This window comes from Lepidochelys kempii, chromosome 3, assembly GCF_965140265.1.
Source record: "Lepidochelys kempii isolate rLepKem1 chromosome 3, rLepKem1.hap2, whole genome shotgun sequence".
NCBI classification, from domain to species: domain Eukaryota; kingdom Metazoa; phylum Chordata; order Testudines; family Cheloniidae; genus Lepidochelys; species Lepidochelys kempii.
Window position 1 is genome coordinate 186,286,407 of NC_133258.1, and position 23,390 is coordinate 186,309,796.

General features: G+C 43.4%; 1 protein-coding gene across 5 annotated transcripts in view; it reads right to left on the bottom strand.

Moving 5' to 3' along the window:
* Positions 1-23,390, bottom strand: part of PNPT1 (polyribonucleotide nucleotidyltransferase 1) — an 83,618-nt gene that overhangs the window by 40,467 nt on the left and 19,761 nt on the right. For 3 of the 5 annotated variants that reach the window (XR_012158287.1, XM_073339328.1, XM_073339330.1), the window contains exons 14-27: positions 22,001-22,071; positions 19,639-19,675; positions 17,136-17,202; positions 16,952-17,041; positions 16,425-16,478; positions 16,209-16,318; positions 15,203-15,274; positions 15,035-15,098; positions 7,134-7,217; positions 6,504-6,587; positions 3,444-3,550; positions 3,305-3,360; positions 1,349-1,427; positions 34-81 (exon numbers count right to left, since the gene is read on the bottom strand). Coding sequence is in view for 4 of the 5 variants with exons in the window: in XM_073339328.1 (XP_073195429.1) it covers positions 34-81; positions 1,349-1,427; positions 3,305-3,360; positions 3,444-3,550; positions 6,504-6,587; positions 7,134-7,217; positions 15,035-15,098; positions 15,203-15,274; positions 16,209-16,318; positions 16,425-16,478; positions 16,952-17,041; positions 17,136-17,202; positions 19,639-19,675; positions 22,001-22,071 (1,023 nt within the window). In the remaining variant the exon portion in view is untranslated. The remainder of the gene's footprint in view (positions 1-33; positions 82-1,348; positions 1,428-3,304; positions 3,361-3,443; positions 3,551-6,503; positions 6,588-7,133; positions 7,218-15,034; positions 15,099-15,202; positions 15,275-16,208; positions 16,319-16,424; positions 16,479-16,951; positions 17,042-17,135; positions 17,203-19,638; positions 19,676-22,000; positions 22,072-23,390) is intronic. The other 2 variants (XM_073339329.1, XM_073339331.1) reach the window with 2 other exon arrangements.

Here is a 23,390-nt window from a genome sequence, read left to right on the forward strand (position 1 = left end):
TTTTTTCAACACTTTCAAGGTTTAAATAAATACCTGAATTTCTTGGCCAACATCTAATCCCAGGGCACTAGGATGTTTAATCTAGAACACAATATTTACATAATTAAACAAAATGTTCTTAAATTCAGAAAGTTATAGAAAGAGTTAGTTAGCTTTACTAAGAGTAATGGGTACATAAAAGCTTTTTGTAAAGGCTTCTATTTTACTTAGAATATAGCATTGCAACTTAACAGGAATTAAATGGGGTCACGTTTTCCAACTACAATGGAGGATTTAAAAGGTTCAGGATACCCTGGCAGAATCACGTTTGTTTTACAATATGCTATGGTGAAAAGCAAAAGTTAAATGCCAAACATTCAGGATCTCCAAGGGCAATACACTTCTCTCAGTAACAGCTGATCTCAACAGAGCTGTACTTCAGTATACAGGGTAAAAACTTGGTCCTAAATACTGAACTACCCAGTCTAAGAGAGGTATTCAGCACATACATAAAACTGGACACCATTAAATTAGGCTTGAATAAAGACTGGGAGTGGATGTGTCATTACACAAAGTAAAACTATTTCCATGCAGTCAGTTCATAGAAGGTTCAGAAAATAAGGAAACAGTTTTTCATGGTAGCCAATGCAGGAGACAAGATTTTCAGCAGTATATCACGCATAGGACATGGGACTGATCGTTATCTGCCAGCTTCTAACCTGAGGTACCCAAGATTTATTAGTTAGGAAGAGAATAACTTTGCTGCTATGCCCCAATGTAAACCACATGCAATTAAATGAAATAAAATCAGAATGTACAGTTTATCAAACTATACTGATTTTTAATATTGTTAATTTTATATTATATAATCCTTTAAAATTTTACTTACTACGTCCGTTTTTGTTAAACCCGCTTTTCCCTCATACACAAAACCTACAGGTCGAGACCAGCATGAAGGACAAGGAAGGAGATTTACTATCCAGGGGCAATGCCAGCCTCCCCCACCCACACATACCCATTCATAGGTAAAAGTCAGATTGCTGGGATTCTTACTCAGGTGATGTCCCTGGACCTTGGCTGTGCCTCTGTCTTTCTGATGAGCTTCCAGCTAGTAAAAGTCTGAAATTTGAAGCCCTTACCCTCTTCCTCTCCACATACATTTCCTTACATCTGATTGCTGTTAGGAAAGGCAATATAATCTCCCTTTAACCCTACAGACCGGCGCTGCAACGAGGATAGATTGCTACACTACCCCCTCTCCCAGCTTATTTGAACAACTTAATTAAAAAAAAAAATAGGAGGAAATCTTGATTGGAAATCCAGAACTTTGCCTCACTGTTTTCCTATTAACTTGAACAACTTTTATTACCTTTCTTTGATCAAGTTGTGAATTATGAAGTAGCACTGGAGACATATTCGGATACAGTTTTACCATCACTCCAATATCTCTGCATCATAAAAGATTTTGGTTATTTCAAAATAATTTGTCTAGACAGCTGTACATTTATTCTGGCTCATGGTTCCAATGGAAACATAAATTGAATTTCCTGAGTAAGATTTTATTGGTCCTTTTATTTTGTTGTTTACCTACCAGAACAGAGGAGGTGCACACATTTATTTGAACTGTCTGTCCTGAAATGCAAGCTTCATTTTCAATAACAAATGACTAGTACATATTTTTCTAGGTTTATCTTTTAAATCAATATATACCATTGTAGTAAAGGAAAGGCAAACTACCACTCCATCTGAGTGCCAAGTGTTAGAGGCCTTAAAAATACGTAAGACAGATACAGCAAAGTGTACAGAAAAGCTCTGTTGACAAAAGGAGAAGAGGATAATTTTTTCAATAGAAAAATTCTAGGAGAGGAGCTGACAGCAATGTCACCAGCAGCACAATGATTTTCTACGTAAGTCTTGGAGGGTAATACATCTGTCCTGCAGTGCTTTTACAACTTACTTAAAAATAAATAAATAAATAAATAAACTTTGTCAGAAAAGAAATATATATTATCAAACAGTATCTAGTTTTATAAGGGTTCCCCACTTATAAAAGGGTCTGCTCCTCTGCATTCTTAATACTGCCTAACAATCTTCTACAATGGGTCTACATAGATGAACCGGCACTAAGTTACTCTACATTCAGGTCTGCCCGGCTTGCCTGCTCCTTGGGAAGAGAATCCCCTTCTGATGAGGTTCAATAAGGATAAGTGCAGGATCCTGCACTTAGGATGGAAGAATCCAATGCACAGCTACAGACTAGGGACCGAATGGCTAGGCAGCAGTTCTGCGGAAAAGGACCTAGGGGTGACAGTGGACGAGAAGCTGGATATGAGTCAGCAGTGTGCCCTTGTTGCCAAGAAGGCCAATGGCATTTTAGGATGTATAAGTAGGGGCATAGCGAGCAGATCGAGGGACGTGATCGTTCCCCTCTATTCGACATTGGTGAGGCCTCATCTGGAGTACTGTGTCCAGTTTTGGGCCCCACACTACAAGAAGGATGTGGATAAATTGGAGAGGGTCCAGCGAAGGGCAACAAAAATGATTAGGGGTCTAGACCACATGACTTATGAGGAGAGGCTGAGGGAGCTGGGATTGTTTAGCCTGCAGAAGAGAAGAATGAGGGGGGATTTGATAGCTGCTTTCAACTACCTGAAAGGGGGTTCCAAAGAGGATGGCTCTAGACTGTTCTCAATGGTAGCAGATGACAGAACGAGGAGTAATGGTCTCAAGTTGCAGTGGGGGAGGTTTAGATTGGATATTAGGAAAAACTTTTTTACTAAGAGGGTGGTGAAACACTGGAATGTGTTACCTAGGGAGGTGGTAGAATCTCCTTCCTTAGAGGTTTTTAAGGTCAGGCTTGACAAAGCCCTGGCTGGGATGATTTAACTGGGAATTGGTCCTGCTTCGAGCAGGGGGTTGGACTAGATGACCTTCTGGGGTCCCTTCCAACCCTGATATTCTATGATTCTATGATGGTATCACAAGATGATGTATGCAAGGTAGGACTTCAAATTTCCTTCCCTAAAGAATTAGTAGACAGCTCAAACTCTTCCCAAACAATAATCCTTCCATGACCCCTGAGTTCTCAAGGCCAATGCCTCACTGAACCTTTCAGTTTCATATAGCTGTAAGATAACCCCAGAATCTGGATTTCTGGGGTCTAAAGGGATAGAAATATGTAATGAGTTAAATTAAGTCTCTCTAATTATATTGTAAGTGACCACTTAAAAAAAAATCCCTGGTATCAATTAGACTTCCTGAAATAGTGAAATGTATATACATATGTATGAGTTCATCTCAACTTCAGAAGTCAAGTATATCTTACCTAATTTCAGTTATTGTGGCTGTATAAACAGCTCCAAATTCCAAATGATGCTCCTGCTGCAGGAAAAAAAAAAAAAGGTGTAAGACAAAGGTTCATAAAATAAAGAAATAAAAAGCAAATAATGAAAGTCTGTCCTTACATCATCTTTGCAGATTTCGTTAATAAACTCTCGTGCTTCATGCATAGCATTAGGCGTTGGGGCAAACACAGAAAACATCTCTTCATCCAACTGACTCACTGTTACCCCTTAAAAATAAAAATGCACATGGAATTAAACACTGATGACAAACATGAAATTAGAATTTCCGCTACAGCTAACCCAATAAGGAGCAAATTCATATCACTGCAGACCCATATTAAGACTTATGTGGAGCATGTGATCTTGTGTGGGCCTGGTGTTTTATAGTGAATTTTACCTGAAAGCTTCATTTACACCAAAACTGTAAATCATGTCAATGTACCGTCATCAGAATATTAATACCCTAATAATAGAATCATAGAATATCAGGGTTGGAAGGGACTTCAGGAGGTCATCTAGTCCAACCCCCTGCTCAAAGCAGGACCAATCCCCAATTAAATCATCCCAGCCAGGGCTTTGTCAAGCCTGACCTTAAAAACTTCTAAGGAAGGAGATTCCACCACCTCCCTAGGTAACGCATTCCAGTGTTTCACCACCCTCCTAGTGAAAAAGTTTTTCCTAATATCCAACCTAAACCTCCCCCACTGCAACTTGAGACCATTACTTCTTGTCCTGTCCTCTTCTACCACTGAGAATAGTCTAGAACCTTCCTCTCTGGAACCACCTCTCAGGTAGTTGAAAGCAGCTACCAAATCCCCTCTCATTCTTCTCTTCTGCAGACTAAACAATCCCAGTTCCCTCAGCCTCTCCTCATAAGTCATGTGTTCCAGACCCCTAATCATTTTTGTTGCCCTTCGCTGGACTCTCTCCAATTTATCCACATCCTTCTTGTAGTGTGGGGCCCAAAACTGGACACAGTACTCCAGATGAGGCCTCACCAATGTCAAATAGAGGGGGACGATCACGTCCCTTGATCTGCTCGCTATGCCCCTACTTATACATCCCAAAATGCCATTGGCCTTCTTGGCAACAAGGGCACACTGCTGACTCATATCCAGCTTCTCGTCCACTGTCACCCCTAGGTCCTTTTCCGCAGAACTGCTGCCTAGCCATTCGGTCCCTAGTCTGTAGCTGTGCATTGGGTTCTTCCGTCCTAAGTGCAGGACCCTGCACTTATCCTTATTGAACCTCATCAGATTTCTTTTGGCCCAATCCTCCAATTTGTCTAGGTCCCTCTGTATCCTATCCCTGCCCTCCAGCATATCAACCACTCCTCCCAGTTTAGTATCATCCGCAAATTTGCTGAGAGTGCAATCCACACCATCCTCCAGATCATTTATGAAGATATTGAACAAAACCGGCCCCAGGACCGACCCCTGGGGCATTCCACTTGAAACCGGCTGCCATCTAGACACGGAGCCATTGATCACTACCCGCTGAGCCCGACAATCTAGCCAACTTTCTGCCCACCTTATAGTGCATTCATCCAGCCCGTACTTCTTTAACTTGCTGACAAGAATACTGTGGGAGACCGTGTCAAAAGCTTACAAAAGCTGAGTGTAATCAGGGCTTACACTCATTTGTTTATATTTTGGATTAGACAACATTGTGTAGAACTGCTCTGTTGAAGCAACAGATTTCCAGGAAGGCTGTAGTCACAGTAACTGGGTGGCTCAAAGTGTTATGCTGTGGTCATAGAATCCAAGCTGTACCCAGGCACTGTGAGTCTGAGCCCAAGATACATGCTATCCTGCAACACAATCTAAATTCTGTCCTGTTTCAGCAACACCCAGTATGCCAACACCATACATAGTACCACTCTGCCGTTACAGAACATTTTAGGAACAGAGCATGTGACCACTGAAGGACATAGTAACAAATTCTCTTTGCTACAGCAAAATTTGGGCTTAGGTCAGGTGTAGCAAACAGGAGCTGCTTACACATAAAACACTGAGGCCTGTTCTACACTAGAGTTAGGTAGATATAAGGAAGCTTATGTCGACCTAACTGTGCCAGTGTCTACCTGACAGCCTTGCTCCAGGTGATGTTAGAGCCCTACTACACTGACATAAGTCCACCTCCACAAGAAGCGTAGAGCTTATGTCAGTGTAGGAAGTGGAGCTGAGAGCCCAGGCAGCAACCAGTCTCCCTGCACCTAGCTCTGCGCAGAGTTGGGAGCCTGGATTCTCAGCCCCCCACACTGCCTCCATTTAAGTTGGTGAAAACACTCCTGGCAAGCACACCACTGATATAAGGAGGGTAGTGTGGACATGAAAAACCGCAATTACTGCAGTGGCTGTAAAGTTGAACTGAATATAGGTTGACTTAATTTTGTAGTCAATACATGCCCTGAGCCTACTAAACACACCCCACCCCAACCTGCTAAATTTTATCTTCCCTTCAACTTTGCCCCAAAGATTTCTTCTGTGACACTACCTTCAATTATCCCCCAGTGAGCCTGGGAGTCCATTGGCATGAATGCTGCTGGACTGCTGACAATTGCCATAGCAAAATGACACCCTCCTGCACCTCTGTAGCACAACATACAAATCTCAGAACTGAAATAAGGCACACTTGATCCTTCAAAGTACACATGCACCTCTCTTCTCACAGTCAGAGTTCTGCCACGTTGCTCCAACTCATCCCTCCACCATTCAATTCAGTTATACAACAGTGAAGGCAGTTGGAATGTGCACAAATGCTGAAATTCAAATCTTGGAAGCATAACACTATAGAACATTCTCTCAGAACTTCATCATGTGTACTTATTATGACAAAACAATCCACATCCCACTCCACTTACTGAACCATTCCCAGAGACTACTGCCAACTCCAGGGGCAGAGTTAAGGTTGCCTTGTGGGGGAGAAGCGTACCTTCATTACATTTCCTGGTTTTCTGAGGTCTACCTTTAGCCACTCCTAGATATCACAAGGGCACAAGACATCACTGGGCAATATTAACTTTGCATTAACAAAGTCTTTAGGCATTTAATAATCTAGTGTACTACTACTGTCAATAAAATGAAATCCCATGGAGTAAGGGTTTCCCATAAACTGAAGACAGCCAATATCACATCTATATAATTTCAATTAAAAAAAAAAAAAGTCACATTCTCTTACCAGTTTCAGCTTGAAGTTTTTTTAAGTTATAGCCACCTGGGCCAACAAACCTCACTCTTTTTGATAGGGGTACCTGAACAGTTTCTGAAAGATAGCATGTAAGTCACAGTCTGAAATGCAGAGTTTATAAATTCTTGTGGTATTTCTAAAATCAAGTGATATTTTAATTTTAGTCGCCTGCTTTGTAAATATTTGCTAAATATGCTAATGAAATATGTTTCTCTCTCAATGACTGAATGAAGTTTAATTACAAAGAATATCAGAACCTGTATCAGTATAAGTTTTTGATCAGGAATTCTAGCAGATATAAAAAACACACAAAAGGTTAAAGCCAGCACTCATAAACATGTGCATAACTTACAGATTTAATGAGAGTGGAACAAACAGATAGAACTGGGAGTTTAAAGTTAGAATGATGCAATATTTTCCCACCCTTAAAACATTTGAAATCCTTAAATTTAACCAAGTTTCACACATCTTGGTGGGAGAGAGGGAAACATTGAGCCAACAAAACCAGAACCACCTACACTCATAACTGAAGACCATTATAACAAAATATTTTAAACAGAAGCTTATTTCAAATATCTCATCTTACAAGTTAGCAATACAATTATGTACATGAAATATTACCTACAACTGGTCCATTTTCTTTTCTGTTTGGTCTGGGTTTCGCAATTGTTTTGTTCATAATTTGCAAGATTTCTCTCTTTGCAACTGTGGAATAAAAAGACAGTACTATGTTTAAAGTGAAAATAAACTTACATTATGTTTGCTTTTAAATTTGAGAGGTAGATACAAGAAGGCTGTCTAACCTAATGTGAGCATCTAGCATGACAAATATAGTATTTGCCACTGATGTGACATAAATTATAGAGATAGTATAGGCTCCATAATGACCTCTTATTCTAGACAGATTTTTCTGTAGTCTCTCTTCTTTATAAGAGCCCTGCACCTTCAGCACAATTTATTGGTACACTCAGCCTCAAATCTGAAGTGTCCAAAATAGCACAGTGTGCTAAAAATTATATAAAGATCCTCAGGTCAAAGGAACTAGAGACCTTCAAAAGATTATAGAAGCTCTAGTGTACCCCAAAAATAATGTTCTTGTTTGATTCTCTTCATGTTGTTTGTGTAACACTTCCCCCGCCATTTTTTCTTTGTATTATCTGTTAATAAAATGTTTCGATGACATTTTTAAAATGTACTTTTTTGTTTAATTCAAGCTACTAGTCAGGAAGGATAAGATACTCTATTTGGGAGAGGCAGTACCATGCTTTTAACCTTTCATGAGCTACATAAAGATGCTCTAAAAAATTCTTTTCACAGAAAGCAATTGAGTTTAATAAAGATGTTCTCTCAGCATTTGTCACACCTTTAGGCCAAAGCAAACATTTCTGTTTTGACAATATACTTTCCAAAAAACTATCCATCCAAAGTGGAGTAGTGAAGGTTTCCACAAGGAGGTTGGGAGAGTCCTGGCTACATGCTTTAGGAAGAAGGAAGGCTGGGTGGCACAGTTCACAGGCCATGTGTAACAGTTAACATGATTTAGTCACTTCCCGCAAAGTGTTTGGTTAAGCTTTAAAAGCAGATTCTCAAAACCTTGAGTTAGCAGTTTCAGTTAGTATCCTTGTAAAGGGGCATGTCTTCTGATGCCCAGAAGCCTCTCAGGCTCTCCACTGAATGGATCTCTGTGTTATTTATATTCCCAGTGCCAACAGTCTTGTGCAGCCAAGTATTTAGAGTGATTCTTTGCCCTCTCTCATACGACCAGAGAAGTCCAAACACACGTGATGGCCCCTAGGATCAGGGCAGTGTGGCCTAACCCTGTCTGGGCTAGTGCGGGGTTCCCAGGTCTCTGCTCCCCATGGGTTTCCCTTACCTGGCCTGCCCCTTCTGCTCAGGTTTCCAGACCCCCAGGGTGGTGCCTCGGACCCCTCGGCTGCCAGACAGTCCTCCATCAGGCTTACAGCCGAGGACAAGGTTGACGGTCGGTGATGTTGCACCCATTCTCTCCCTCCTGCCGGGAGGATCTGGGTGAACTGCTCCAGCGCCACCATCTCCGCCACCTGGGGCCTGGTCAAGCCTTCTGGGTCCAACCACCTACAATAGTGGTCCCGTACCCATTGGGCCAAGACCCATGGTCGAGCCCCGGGGGCGTACTGTCCTTTGCGGAGGCGCTGGTGGTAAGTCTCTGGGCTAATGCCGGTATGGTCTAATACAGCCGCTTTCACCCGGGGATACTCCAGGGCCTCCCGGGAGTTGAAGTTACGTCTGTGCCTGTCCAGCCAAATACGGAGCTAGCAAGGTGGCCCAGTGATCCGGGGGCCACTGGGCGGCAGTAGTGACCCGCTCAAAAGTGACCAGGAACTACTTGGGGTTGTCCCCTGGCCCCATCTTAGTGAGGCATATCGGCAGTCCCACCAGTCTCTCCGGATCCTGCCCCTGTGGGTGCAGGGCCTAGGGCTCCCGGCGGGCGTTATAGAGTTGCCACCTGCTGGACCAGGAGTTCTTGTTGTACTTGTTGCTGGGCAGCCAACTCACGAAGGAGTTGCTGCTATTGTTCCTGATGCTGGGTCATCTGCAGCTGCTGCTGGCTGGGCATCTGCTGCATCTGAGCCTGTTGCTGCCGCTCTTGGGCCGCCTGCTCTTGCTGACTCTCCGGCATCCACTTTAGAAGCTTCTTGGTATCCATTTTGGGCGGCGGTGGGCCACTCGTCGTCTAGATTCCTTCCCCTGGACCTTTCAGCAGATCCTGGTCGCTACCCACATTCTCCACCACGTGTGGTGGTCTATGCCCCCCCCCTCGTCACACAAACAGGGGGTAGGCGGTGGAAGCGCACTGCCTACGAGTCCTCTCCGAGGCTTTCTAGATGACAGGGTCAGGATCTAAAGTCCGAACCACAGGTGACGGCCCCTAGGATTGGGGCAGTGCGGCCTTGCGGCCGGAGTCCAATAAAGCCAGCTGTGGGATGCAGGACAGCATGGCCTAGAGGCCGGAGTCCAATAGAGCCACCCTTGGGATGCAGGGTAGCGTGGCATAGTGCTGTAGTTCAATGGGGGTGGGGAGCGCCCACCAAGGGGTGTGGCGGCCCCGGTAGGCCCACCCATCTCCACCGGGCCCCGACCCAGGGCTCTAACAGTGGCAGAGCAATTTGCCACTGACTCAGCAAGGGGGTCCTACCAAAACATGCTGTGGTTTCCTGGGCGGGATGTACCACTGTGTCACCGTCCCTGAGTCACTTCCTACCAGTATCTGCATTGAGGTCTCCCATGAGGCTTCGGCTTCTCCGTGGTCTGTTGTGCCAGTCACCTCCTGTGGCTCCTCCAGTTGCAGGGGTTCAAGCGGGCCCGGGGAAGCTCTGGTTCCCTGTGCAGACAGGGGCTGTGGCTGTTCCTCCATAGGAGCTTCCCAAACAGGTCCTTCCCCTGCAGCCTCCAGCCCAGAATGAGCTGGGTTTTCCCCTTTTATACTGCTACAGCATTTGGAGCATGCCCAGTCCTTCCTGGGAGGCGGGACTTCCACTGTCAATAATATGGGCTTAACCCTGTCCGGGCTAATGCGGGGTAAGCAGACCCCGTCACACTGTACATAAGTGATGTGTCCCACCAGATTATAGAAAGGCATCCCCTAGGGATCGGAATCTGGTATGTTTGCAGTTCTGGGATGTGGCAAATAAGTTGATGGAAGGGAACCTCCTATGTCTGAATATTCTGTGGAGGGCTGTGAGGTTCATTTCCCATTCGTGTTCCCATGAGAAGTTTCTACTAAGGGTGTCTGCGGTGGTATTTTGGCATCCAGGAAGGTAAGAGGCTAAGATGTCTATATTGTAACAGATGCACCAGTTCCACTGCATCATGGCTTCAGTGCAGAGAGAGTGGGATCGCGCCCCCACAGTCTGTTGATGTAGAACACGCATGCTACGTTGTCTGTCATGACTCAGATGGATTTGGTCCTTATTGGAGGGAGGAAGTGATAGCAGGCATTTCTCACTGCTCTGAGTTCCAGGAGATTTATATGGAGGTGTGTTTCGGCTGGTAACCACTTGCCTTGTGCTGCGTGGTGTCTAAGTGTGCTCCCCAGCCCAATAGATCAGTACTGAGGTTGTGGGTTGTTGGAAGGGAATACCTGTCATTAGATTTGCCGATGCCGTCCACCATCTGAGAGAATCCAGGATCTTGTGGGGTGGTTTGACTAGTCTGTGTATGTTGTGTTTAGTGGGTCTGTACACTGAGTTCAGCCAGCTTTGAAGGCACCACGTGTAGCCTGGTGTGCTTTACAATGTATGTGGTAGCGGCCATGTGTCCTAATAGTTGTAGACAAGTTCTTTTTTCGATTTGTGAATAGAAGGAGATTGTGTCTACCAGATTTATTTTTATGGTTAGAACTCTGGCGTTCAGAAGAAACGCTCTGCCTTGTACTGAGTCGAGGCGTCCCCCGACGAATTCCCGGTGTTCAGTCAGTATTAGTGTGGACTTTATGTTTATTTGGAGTCCCAGGTTCTGGAAAAAGTTCAAAGGCGAGTCGGGTGAATGTTTCTGTCTCTGCATAGGTGCATCCTTTGAGAAGGCAGGTGTTGAGGCAGGGGAAGATTATGATCCCACATCTGTGTAAGTGTGCTGTGACAACTGCTAGGGTCTTGGAGAACACCCTCGGTGCCGTGGAAAGGCCAAATGGGAGTACACAGTACTGGAAATGTTCGTGTCCGACCGTAAATCAGAGGAATCGTCTGTGGGCTGGATGAATCGTGATGAGGAAATATGCGTCTTGCAGGTTGAGGGATGAAAACCAGTTCCCCTGTTCCAGCATAGGCATTATTGTGCCTAGAGTGACCATCTTGAACTTTTTGGAGGGAACAAATTTGTTGAGTTTTTGGAGATCTAGAACTGGGAGCCATCCCCTGCTTTTCTTCTGTGTCAAAAAATAATGGAAGTAAAATTCCTTCCCCCTGTATTTTGTTGGTACAGGTTCCACGGCTCCTAACTGTAGTAGGCGTTCTACTTCCAGTCTGAGAAGATGCTCATGAGAGAGGTCCCTGAAGAGGCTTGTTGCCTGAAGGTTGGGACGCTGCATGTTGTGGCTGCGTCTGTCTCCAGCTTGGCGGTCTGTTTTTCTGTCTGGTCGCCTTGGAAGGTCTGGATTGCGGGCGATTAAACTGAGTGTCTTGTGAGCACTGGTATGGCTGGTAATGCCTCTTTTTGTGGGGAGGAGTATAAATGCCTAATGTGCATAGTCTGGCACAAGGGTCCTTCATTGTGTGAGGGACTTAATCAGTTTTCGCCAAGAGAAGTTTGTCTTTATCAAATGGTAAGTCCTCCACTTCTAATTGCATCTCTTTAGGTATGCCAGATGCTTGGAGTCACGATGTTCTCCACATTGCGATGGTCGTCGCAGTCGAACATGCAGCAATATTGGCTATGTCCAGGGCAGCTTGTAATGCCATCCTGGAGACTAACCAACCCTCTACAAATACTGTCTTTAGTTCTGCTCTCTTCTCCTCACGAGAGGCAAATTCAAAGAGCTTATTATAATTATCATGATCATATTTAGCAAGAAGGGCACTATAGTTCGCAATGTGAAACTGTAGCGTGGATGAGCTGTATACCTTCCTGCCCAGTAAGTTCCATCCCTTGTGTTCCTTGTCCTGTGGCACTGCTCATTGTTGGGTTTGTTTCACCCTGTGGGTTGCGGCATCCACTACCAATGAGTTAGGTTGTGGGCGAGTGTATAGGAAGTCCATGGCCTTGGCTGGTACATAGTACTTCCTGTCTGCACGTTTGCATGTTGGAGGGGTAGATGCCGGTGTTTGCCATACTGTGTCGGCAGGTTCGAGAATCGAATAATTTATAAGAAGAGCTATCTTAGAGGTGGCTGATAGCTATAGGATTTGCAGTAGTTTGTGCTGGTTTTCCTGGACTTCCTCCAGGGGGATGTCCTGACTGGTTACTACCCTTTTAAACAATTCCTGGAATTGTTTGACGTAATCCGCCATTGTTGGTGGAGGTGGCATGATGGCTTCATCCGGAGAGGAGGATGAGTTATATGCGGGCCAGGTATCTTCGTTGCCCATGTCCCCCTCGGGTTCTTGTGTTGTGTTGTCTGGTCCCAGTGATGTAGTGGGAACTGGTGATCCTGGTGGGGACTGTAATTCTCCCCTTTGTGGTGAGGAGGGTGCGGTGTATTGGGCCTTATATACTGCCCATGAGTTCCACATAGGTCATTGAAAGGGGAAAGGCATGGGGGGGGGGCGCATCCATGGTTGTCCCAACCATGGAAAGGGTGGTTTCACTTGTTTTCTTTTGGTCTTCAGTGAGCCCTGCGCCTCTTTCCTTTGGGATATGGGTGAGAGGAGTGGAGAGAAGACTCCTTCCTTTTGCTCATCTGACACTATCCATAAGGGCCATTGGAGAGGTTGGCTGCATTAAAACTGGCGATCCCTCAGTGCTGAGGGTTGACTGTGGTAGTGATGGTATGGTTATGTCAGTGTGTGCAAGGAAGTGTTGCGGTACTGATGGTGTCGGCACAGTCGTATTGTTTTGTTGACTAGGAGGCTTGTGGTTCGATTTGGGCAGTGCCGGCCATGAATGTCGGTGCCAAGATAGATGTTGATAGTAACGACGTGGACAGTACTGGGGGCGGGAGCCTGGTCGGTGCCGGTTCAATTGTCGGTGCCGTATGTGTCAGTGCCGTGAAGGAGACATTTGGTGGCTTAGGTCTCAATTACTTCTTTTTGTCTTTCGGCTCTGCAGCATGGAGAGTCATATGTACCCACTCTCTTAGCTGTCAGCACCGGGGGTAGAGACCATGCAGGGGACCGTTTCTTTTTCTGTGGTTCCCACTGCAGAGAGATCGAGGCTTTCTCTCTCTTTTCTGAAGAGGACGGAGCTGTGCTCACCGACGATTCAGACCGCTCTGGTGAGCACTTTCCTGAGGACCTGTGGTCGTCTTTGTCTGATCCTGGGAGAAGTGATTTCTCCATTAGGTTCATCTTCAGGCGAAGGTCCCGGTCTCAGCGGGCTCGTGCCTTCAAGTTGCTGCAATGAATGCACATCTCTCCAAGGCACCTCACACATTTAGAGTGACCACTGGATCTAGGCACTGCCTCGTGGCAGGAGCCACATCTTTTAAAGCCAGTCTGGAGTGGGGATCTGTCTTTTTCCAAAAAAATAAGCCACCACACACCTGGCTGTTCATAGTAACTGTGTTATCAATAGGTCCTCCCCAAAAATCAATAATCTCCTTCAGATCGTAAACTAACAATCACTATGGGTTCTACATGTAGCCTAATTTTAGTTACTTTGAAAATTCTATATATTATTTTCCTCCAAATTATCATCTTAGGGCATTCCCATTATAAAGATCCCTATTCATCCACATTCTCTTCAGCGTTTATTAGTCCAATTTTTTTTTTTTAAGCTCAAATGGAGTACGGTATTTTGTAACAAATTTCCTTAACATTTACACAAATAGATGAAGTTTTGTCCTTTCTTCAGATATCTTCCTCTGCTCCAAAGTGGTATCTGTTTTCAGAGCCTTTTCCCATTTACCCCTAATGGTAGCCTTCTAGGTCAATCAGAAAGAATTTGTTGCATCATGTAGTGATCAGGCCCTCTGAGGCAGCCTTTCCCGTAATTAGCATTTCTATCCTTCTTAATTGTCTCCTGAAACTTGGGTTTATTACATATGATTTGATATAATGCTCTGGGAGTTGATATAATGATTTAGTTGCAAATAAGCTAAAACTAGAATATCAATATTCCGCCTTTCAGAGTGGGTCCACAGAGAGTTTTCTTATTTACTCTTGGGAACTTATTTTTCCACACAATTTTTATTTGAAATTCCTTTAGAGTTCCTTTTGGTACCTGGGTGGTAGGGTCTGAAATGGAATTGGTTACCAAAACTTTCATTTTTCCCATTGATATATGGCCAACTCAAGACAAATTTAGTATTTTTCTGATCCAGCAAGTCATTTTGAAATAAAGGGAAGAAAGTTAATTTCATATAGCCAATTGAGAGTAGGAGAAATATTGATTCCTAAATCCTTTGTTTAGACCAACCAAACTCAAACGTAGGCTGCAACTGTTTAATCATAGATCTTCCAGCCAAAAAATTAATATTTCAAATTCAGTATTAGTTTAATAGTCTGATATAATCATTGAATTTCTGCCACAATATATGATTTATATTCTGATGGATTGGTAACCATTAGTATCCCATTGTCTGCATGCAGTGCACTTTTACATTCTCTTTTATTAATTGCAGCCTATGTGAACAAGTAACAAATATTTTACCTAGCTCTTGACAGGATTTGGAATTTATAAGAGAGCTGGGAACTGCCAGACTTTCTGGAGACAGTATGTGAGTTCAAGTATTTAACTCTTTTTATACAGGAGCATGTACAGAAGTTCAATCTTAGCAATCCACAGCACACTGATCGTTCAGATAGGATGAGAGTTTCGTAGGTACGAAAATATTAAAAAGTTAGGAATTAGTCTGTTAAAATTTGTACAACATATAAATATGGACTTACCTGTGGCTTGTTGGATGGCTTCCATTACAATTTTTAGTGGTATCCCTGGTAGTTTTATATCAGCCTAATGTGGAAAAAGAGTTAAGTGACATCAATATGTAAGGAAGGGCTGTTGTCCAGTGATATTTTCTATATTTCATTTTAAGGAGATGTAATAAATTAAGATACCTGCAAAGCAGTTATTCCTTTATTCGTACCAGCCATTTTGAAGTCCATATCACCATTGTAATCTTCAATTCCCTATAGGGGTACATGAAAACAAGTACTTTAAACAAGCCAAATTAAATCCACATTTGATACTGCAGTAAAGGGCCATGCTTAACATTTCCTAGGTCACACCCTCATACCTATAAGCCACAGTTTTTTGTTTGCTAGATTGAAAGTTGCTTCTTTTAAGACTTCAATGCCTTTCTTTAGTACTATTTCACTATTCTTTATTAACTCTGAACATTTCCCCCGAGCATTCTATGAGTTATTCCAGACTCACTGAAGAACCAGCTATCTGGGGAGAAGAAAAGGTAGAAGCCTTACTCAAAATACACGGCTTGTCAATCAACAGAGTGGCACTGAAGGTAGGTATCTAAGGACATGTCTACACTTACAAGCTTACAATGGCACAGCTGCACCAATACAGCTGTGCCGCTGCAAGATTGCTCATATAGCTGCGTTATGCCAACAGGAGAGAGCTCTCTTGTCGATATAATACAACCAGCTCAACAAACGGCAGTAGCTATGTCATGGGAGAGCATCTCCTGCCAACATAGCACTGTGCACATGAGCGCTTATGGCAGCAAAATGTATGTCACTCAGGGATGTGGTTTTTTACACCTCCGAGTGACAAAAGTTTTGTTGACGTAAGTGCTAGTGTAGGCATGACCTAAGCTGTGCCGCCTCTTCCCCCAAATGGAAGAGGCAGAACTCACTAGAAGTGGAGAAGTTAACTGAGCTTAAAGGAAATGCATACAATTAAGATATGGTTAATAGATATGCTTAAGGAGATCTTCCCCCAAAAGGGAGGAAAACCCCCAAAACAGAAAATACATCCACAACTTTTCAGTAATTTGGTATTACATGTTCCCAAAGTATTCTGGAGAAATATTGCAAGAGAGATTTTGGAAGCTTTATCTGACAGGAGGAAACAAAGGCGGGCGGAGAACCTACTAAAAACACTCACTAGGATGTCTGTCAACAAACGATAATCCTCAATTTCTCCATTTTTCTCAGGATCACATCTGGTAACCAATCCTACTGCTACACCTGCCACAGCAGCTGATATTGGGACTCCTAATAGCAATAAATTAAATTATTTGTATTATCTTGTCATGCTCAAATTTATAGCCATTTAACAAATTAATGAATTTATCCTCTGTATGCATTTTACATATTGTACCTGCATCCATTAATGCCAAACTTCCACCACATACTGAAGCCATTGAAGAAGATCCTACAGAGAGTCAGAGAATGGAGATGTATTGATCAAAAGTAACAAGCAAAATTAGCAAGAGAAGTTCTTCAGTAATTCTAAAATTAAACCCCTTACTGGCCAGGTGACAGGGTTCCCCAGAAATTCAATGGAATACACTTCCTATCACAAAGGGTTTAGAAGAGTGAACTTCATCAGAAAAATTTGTGGGCAATATGCAATTTATTAATCTTCAGTTTATGTCTTCCTCTTTTATTTGAGGTCTACCGCTTTGCAAGTTAAAGCAATTCTCTAACAACCATAACTGAGGATCAGAAACATGCGAATCCATGTCATTTTCAGAATTTCAACTAAGAATCCATCTAGCATCATTAAATAGAAAACCAAATTAATTAGCTAGAACTGTTAGCATAGTTCATCTAATACAAGGAATTTAAAAAAAGCATATTTGGTCTTTGCCATTAGGTAAAAAAATGAAAATGAAATTTTAATACCATTTGACTCCAAGACTTCTGAAGTAACCCTTATTGTGAAAGGGAAATCTTGAGGAATAACTGGCTTCAAAGCTTTCTCTGCAAGTGCACCTGTATTTAAAGGTACAAAATACTCTATCAATATAAAAAGTGATTAAACGGAGTACTACAATAATAAAGTTTAACTTCTCTAGATATCACTCACCATGTCCAAGTTCTCTTCTGTTCACACCAGTAACTTTGCCAATCTCATTAGTTGCATAAGGAGGAAACTAGAAAAATGTAATTTTCATATAGCAAGTAAAGTAGCATGTGGTACCCTTTCCTTCTTTGATTGCTTGTTTGCCTCAAAACAAGCATTAATACCCTCCCAAAAGCACGAGTATCAAGAAAATAAAATACATTAGTCACTTGTATAAACCGCATGTACACTTGTACAACCACATTTGCTCCAATCCCTCAGACAAAGACGAACACCTACAAGAGCTTTATCAAGCATTCTTAAAACTACAATATCCACTTGGGGAAGTGAGGAAACAGATTGACAGAGTCAGATGGGTACCCAGAAGTCACCTACTACAGGACAGGCCCAACAAGGAAAACAGAACACCACTGGCCATCATGCACAGCCCCCAGCTAAAACCTCTCCAGCACATCATCAGTGATTTACAACCTATCCTGGAAAATGACCCCTCACTCTCACACACCTTGGGAGGCAGGCCAGTCCTTGCTTACAGATAGCCCCCCCAACCTGAAGCAAATACTCACCACGCCACAGAAACACTAACCCAGGAACCAATCCCTGTAACAAACCCCGTTGCTGACTCTGTCCCCATATCTACTCTAGAGACACGATCAGAGGACCCAACCACATCAGCCACACAATCAGGGGCTCATTCACCTGCACATCTACTAATGTGATATATGCCATCATGTGCCAGCAATGCCCCTCTGCCATGTACATTGGCCAAACCGGACAGTCTCTACACAAAAGAATACATGGACACAAATGGACATCAGGAACGGTAACATACAAAAGCCAGTAGGAGAACACTTCAGTCTCCCTGGAACAATTTAAAAGTAGCCATCCTTCAACAACAACAACAAAAAAACCTTCAAAAACAGACTTCAACGAGAAACTGCAGAGCTACAATTCATTTGCAAACTTAACACCATTAATTTGGGCTTGAATAGAGACTATGAGTGGCTGGCTCACTACAAAAGCAATTTTCCCTTGCTTGGTATTAACACCTCCTCCTCAATTATTGGGAGTGGACCACATCCACCCTGACTGAATTGGCCTAGTCAACACTGGTTCTCCACTTGTAAGGTAACTCCCTCCCCTTCATGTGTCAGTATAATGATGTCTACATCTGTAATTTTCACTCCATGCATCTGAAGTGGGGTTTTTTACCCACAAAATCTTATGCCCGAATAAATCTGCTAGTCTTTAAGGTGCCACCGGACTCCACGTTTTTGTATAAACTTTTGAAGTCATCAACTGTAAAATTCTTTATCAACTAAAGAAATTTCATTTTATACATTTTCTATTTGGGGGATTTTTGCACTTTCCTCTGAAGTGTCTGATACTAGACATTGTTGGAGACACAATAATGAACTAGATAGATCGTTAGTCCAATTTATGTTCCATGGCTTTAGTTAGCAGGGGTAATCTGATTTACTTCATAATGATCTAGTTTGCTGTCAATTTCACTCCACCAAGCAAATGATACTAATTTTCTGAAATACACAAACTTAAATTTATTATGTATGATCACCAGTGTTTAATGCCTTAACTGTTATCTCCCCCATTCCTGTGTTTACCTTTACCCATCATCCCTACACTAGTCTTGTTTCTTCCCATCTCTCGACCTTTTTTTTTTTTTTTTTAAACTTCCTCCACCTTCTTTCTTTCTTCCTTTTCTGCATTCTCTCTACTTTTAATAGTAGGTGCTAGGAGGCAGTGAAAATTCAGCGAAAGCATTTCCTCTCCGGCACCATTACTCCCTGATAGTTGACCACTCCAGATATATCCTGGATTTGCATTTAATTAATGCAAAACAACATTTGTGGTCAAAGAATACAGCAGAACCTCAGAGTTACGAACTGACAAGTCAACCATACACCTCATTTGGAATTGGAAGTATACAATCAAGCACCAGCACAGAGAAAGAAAAAAAAAAAGGCAAACAGTACAGCACTGTGTTAACCATAAACTACTAAAAATTAAGAAAAGCAGCATTTTTCTTCTGCATAGTAAAGTTTCAAAGCTGTATTAAGTCAGTGTTCATTCAGTTGTAAACTTTTGAAAGAACAACCACCACAACATTTTATTCAGAGTTAGGAACATTTTGGAGTTACAAACAACCTGAATTTCCAAGGTATTCGTAACTCTGAAGTTCTACTGTAACGCAGTTGCAAGATAACAGAGGATCAAGGGAGGCAAGCTAACCACAAGTAAACTATATCTTCATTTTTCTATCATACAATCACAAACTTATTCATAAAGCAAAAATCACCAAAAGCACTTGTAATATAACAGATTTGGAAATTATATCTGCTTTGTGAAATATTTTGAGCAAATCCCAAAGAATGAGAATTGCTTATGGTATAAGAGAGCTTGCTTAAAATTTTATTAATAAACTTAGGCATATTAATGTTTGTGAAATATGCAACAAAACATGTGAAACACAGCAAAGCTATCTTACCTCATAATGCAGCATAAAGTTTTTATCTTTTATTCCACTAGAAATTAAAAATAAGACAGCATCATATAGGAGCAACTGACATCAGCTTCCATTTAGAGTAGGATTAAAAGGTTACATAGCTCCATTATCACTAAATACAGATGTCTATAAACATGGAAGTGAAGCAGGGGAAGTGTTTCAATGAACCAGCTGAACAGCAAGACCGTTTTCTATTGCTTTTTCCCAGTAGTACATGAATTGAAGACCTTGTCTACACACAAAAATTGTACCATTTTAACTACACTGCTATAGTTAAAACAGTAAAAGCCCCCCTCCCAGTTTGGACACAGTTAAATTGGTATAAGAGATGCTTTTCTCGTGTAGCTCCTTACTCCTGGGAAAATTCTGCAGCAAATATTTACAAATTCTTCACACAATATTAAAATTCTGCATATTTCACTTGTCAAAATGACAGTATAATCATGACAGTTTCAATTATTTTGGTAATTTATTTCAAAATACCTGTCAGCAAGTATGTTTGAAACAAAAAAGATTCAGGAAATGTTTTTTGACAAATAGATTCCTTACTAGGCATGTTAATACAGAACTTGTAGTTTAAATGAATTACTACTCAATTACAGAACTGTATTTCCCACACCCCTCAGAAGCAGTGCAAAGGCTTTGGGGAGTTACGCAGGAGTTGAGGGAGAGGGAAGTAATTGCTGGGAAGGAGCCTGGCAGTGAACTTGGAGGGTTGTTGGTGTGGTTGGGAGAAGTATGGAACTGCCTCACACCTCCCAAAAAACCAGACACATTGTTAGGGAGTTGTGGAGCCTCTCCTATGCAGACCCTGGCTGATCCCTAGCCTCTGTCAGGCACATCTGCCACTGTCCCCATGTGTCCCTGGACACACACACACACACACACACACACACACACACACCCCCGCCATCCCTCCTCCCCCCATCCCCAAGTGCCCCTGCACTCCCACTCAGACAACCCACTTCCTCTGTCCCCATATGTCCCTGCTCCCAACCCCCTCCCCCCACTCCATTCAGCCCCTGGCTCAGTGTTGTCACCCCACCAGCTCCTGTGTCACCACCCCAGTCTGCTCCCACACTAGGCCTTCTGAACCTTAGTCTGTGTGACCCCTCCCCCCAGTCCCGTGTGCCCCGCTCTGTTTCCCCCCCCCATATCCCATGCCTCTTCACCTGGCCCCGTGGGAAAAGTGCTGAGAGGAAGACAGCCTCTACCCCTCCCTCTTCACAGCTAACTGCCCTTTCTTCTGGTGCCTTTCCCGCAGAATGTATTATCGGGGGGGGGAGACGGGACGACTGTGTGAATCTGCGAGGGTTGTGAATTCTGTTTGTGTGCAGTGGCGCAGAATTCCCCAAGGAGTAAGATCTACCATGGGGAAGGGGAATAAACTATATCAGTATAAGCCACCACTATGGACCAATTAATACACAGCATGTTAGTGCATTTTAGAAATCACACCCATGTAGTACACATTACCCCACAATGCAGACTAACTCTCAGTTCATTTCAGTGAGTGGGGTTTCTAACCCTCCAGGATTGTCCTGGAATCTCTAGCAATTAAAGATTAATCTTTAATTAAAGATGTCATGTAATGAAACCTCCAACCAAAACTGGCAACCCTATCAGTGAGGTAATTAAAACTGAAGTATGACCAACTTCTTAACCAGCTAAGAAGATTTTTCTTCTGACAAATTAGGGTCTTTGGAATAGATTACTTGAAGTAATCTACTTACTTGTCACTCATCTGACAATTTTATTTATTCTGGGTGAGTCAAAACTACATTATGCTTGGCTAGCGCCACCTAAAGTCACTGGAAAGGTAGTTGCTAACATGTACAAATATGTTGCTCCACGTGTTGCATGTACTGAATCTACACAACAGCACATTACTGAACATTATCTGTAGAGAACATACATTGGGAAAGCGTAAAAGGTGTACACTGTTTTCATTATTACATTAATACTTGGAAAAAATTATAAATCTGTTTTTAAAAATGCTATAATTTGGCACATTTATGTAGAGTTTTTACACATTTAGTAATCTTTTTGCTTGGTCTCATTATTTAAAAGAGAATATTTTCTTGCAATATATTCTGATTTATTGTTTGTAACTACTGAGCCACTATAATCATAACCAATGACTAAAGGCAATTCCAAAGAGCTGCTGGGCATTTGGCACTTTTGAAAATCAGGCCACTTATTTAGAAACCTAATTTTAGACATCCATTTTTGAAAATCTTGATGAATACATATTCAGTTCAAGTACCATTTATCAACTGTTTAAATTACCCATGCTCATTTATTATAAAAGCAACAAAGCGAAAGAAGATAAGAAGGCACATACCTCACAGCTGTTGTGATAAGATCAGATTTTACACTTGATTCTAGTGAATCAAATGTAACTGTACAGAGAACCTAGAACAAAAAAAAGGGACAATGAAAACTCACACAGTTTATGATCATTTAAAGCTATGTATATTGGGCACAAAGATTTAAGGAGAGTTGATTCGGAAAGTTTCTGTTGTGATTTTTGTCAAACATCAATTCTCAATAGGTTTCTTTACAATAAAGACGTTGATAGAATCAGAACTTGGTCTTGTAAATGTCCACCAGTCTGTAAGGAAACGGATTGATTCCTGGCTCTCTCTGCCTGGCCTAGCAAAAGTATGGAGTACTACAGAGGTAGCATTTTCACCTTAAGAGATAGGAATTATCTCAGTTAATGACTCCCCTATTAACCAGTTAAAGAGCATGCCACTAAAAATCCTGCCCGGCCCGCTCTTTTCTGCCCCCTGCCCACTGTTCTCTCCTTGTGGGGCAGGCAAGCTTCCCCCTCCCCCCGCCTCTTCCCCCCAGCATGCTGCGTTCCTGCCCCTCCTCCGCTCCCTCCCTGTGGCCCGCTGATCAGCTGACAGCCCTTGCTTCGGAGCAAGCGGGAAAGGTAAAAGTGGAGCCGAAGCGCGCTCTGCTCCGGGGACCTTGGGGAAGGGGATGGAATCAGGACATATCCCCTCCAGCCCCCTGCCGTGAGCCGCTCAGGGCAGGGGGCTGGGAGCACCCTCACAACCCCAGACCACACCCCCAGCCCTCTGCCCTCACCCCTGAACCCTCCTCACACACACTCAGGCCTCTGCCCTGACCCCTGCACCCCCCCCACAACCCCAGCCCTGACTCCGGCACCCCCCACACATACCCAGCCCCTCCACACCCCATGCCCTGACTCTTGCACCCCCACATCCCCACTCCCACCCTGAGCACCAAATGGGAGCTGCCCAGGTAAGCGCTCCACACCCAAACCTCCTGCCCCAACCCTGAGGCCCCTTCCTCATTCTAGCTCCTGGCCAGACCCTGCACCCCAACCCCCAGCCTGCTCCTTCACCCCCAGCCCTGTTCTCAGCACACTCCCACCCTCATCTCAGTGCAGAGAGAGGAAGAGAATGGCTAGAACCAGGGAGAAGGTAGGTACCTACTCTATGTGGAGAGGGCCAGGACTCCAGACCCGCAGCAGGCTGAGCGGGGCCAGCAGCTGGGACCCTGGCTGACAGGAGATGGCGGATAGAACCCCAGACCAGCAGTGGGCTGAGCCACTCAGCCCGCTGCAGGTCTGGGGTTCTGGCTGCCTGCCCCTTGCCAGCCGGGGTCCTGGCCACAGGCCCCACTCAGCCCGCTGCCAGCCTAGGTGAACGGAACCCCAGGCCGGAAACACGATGAGCGGGCCAGCGGCATAAGATCAG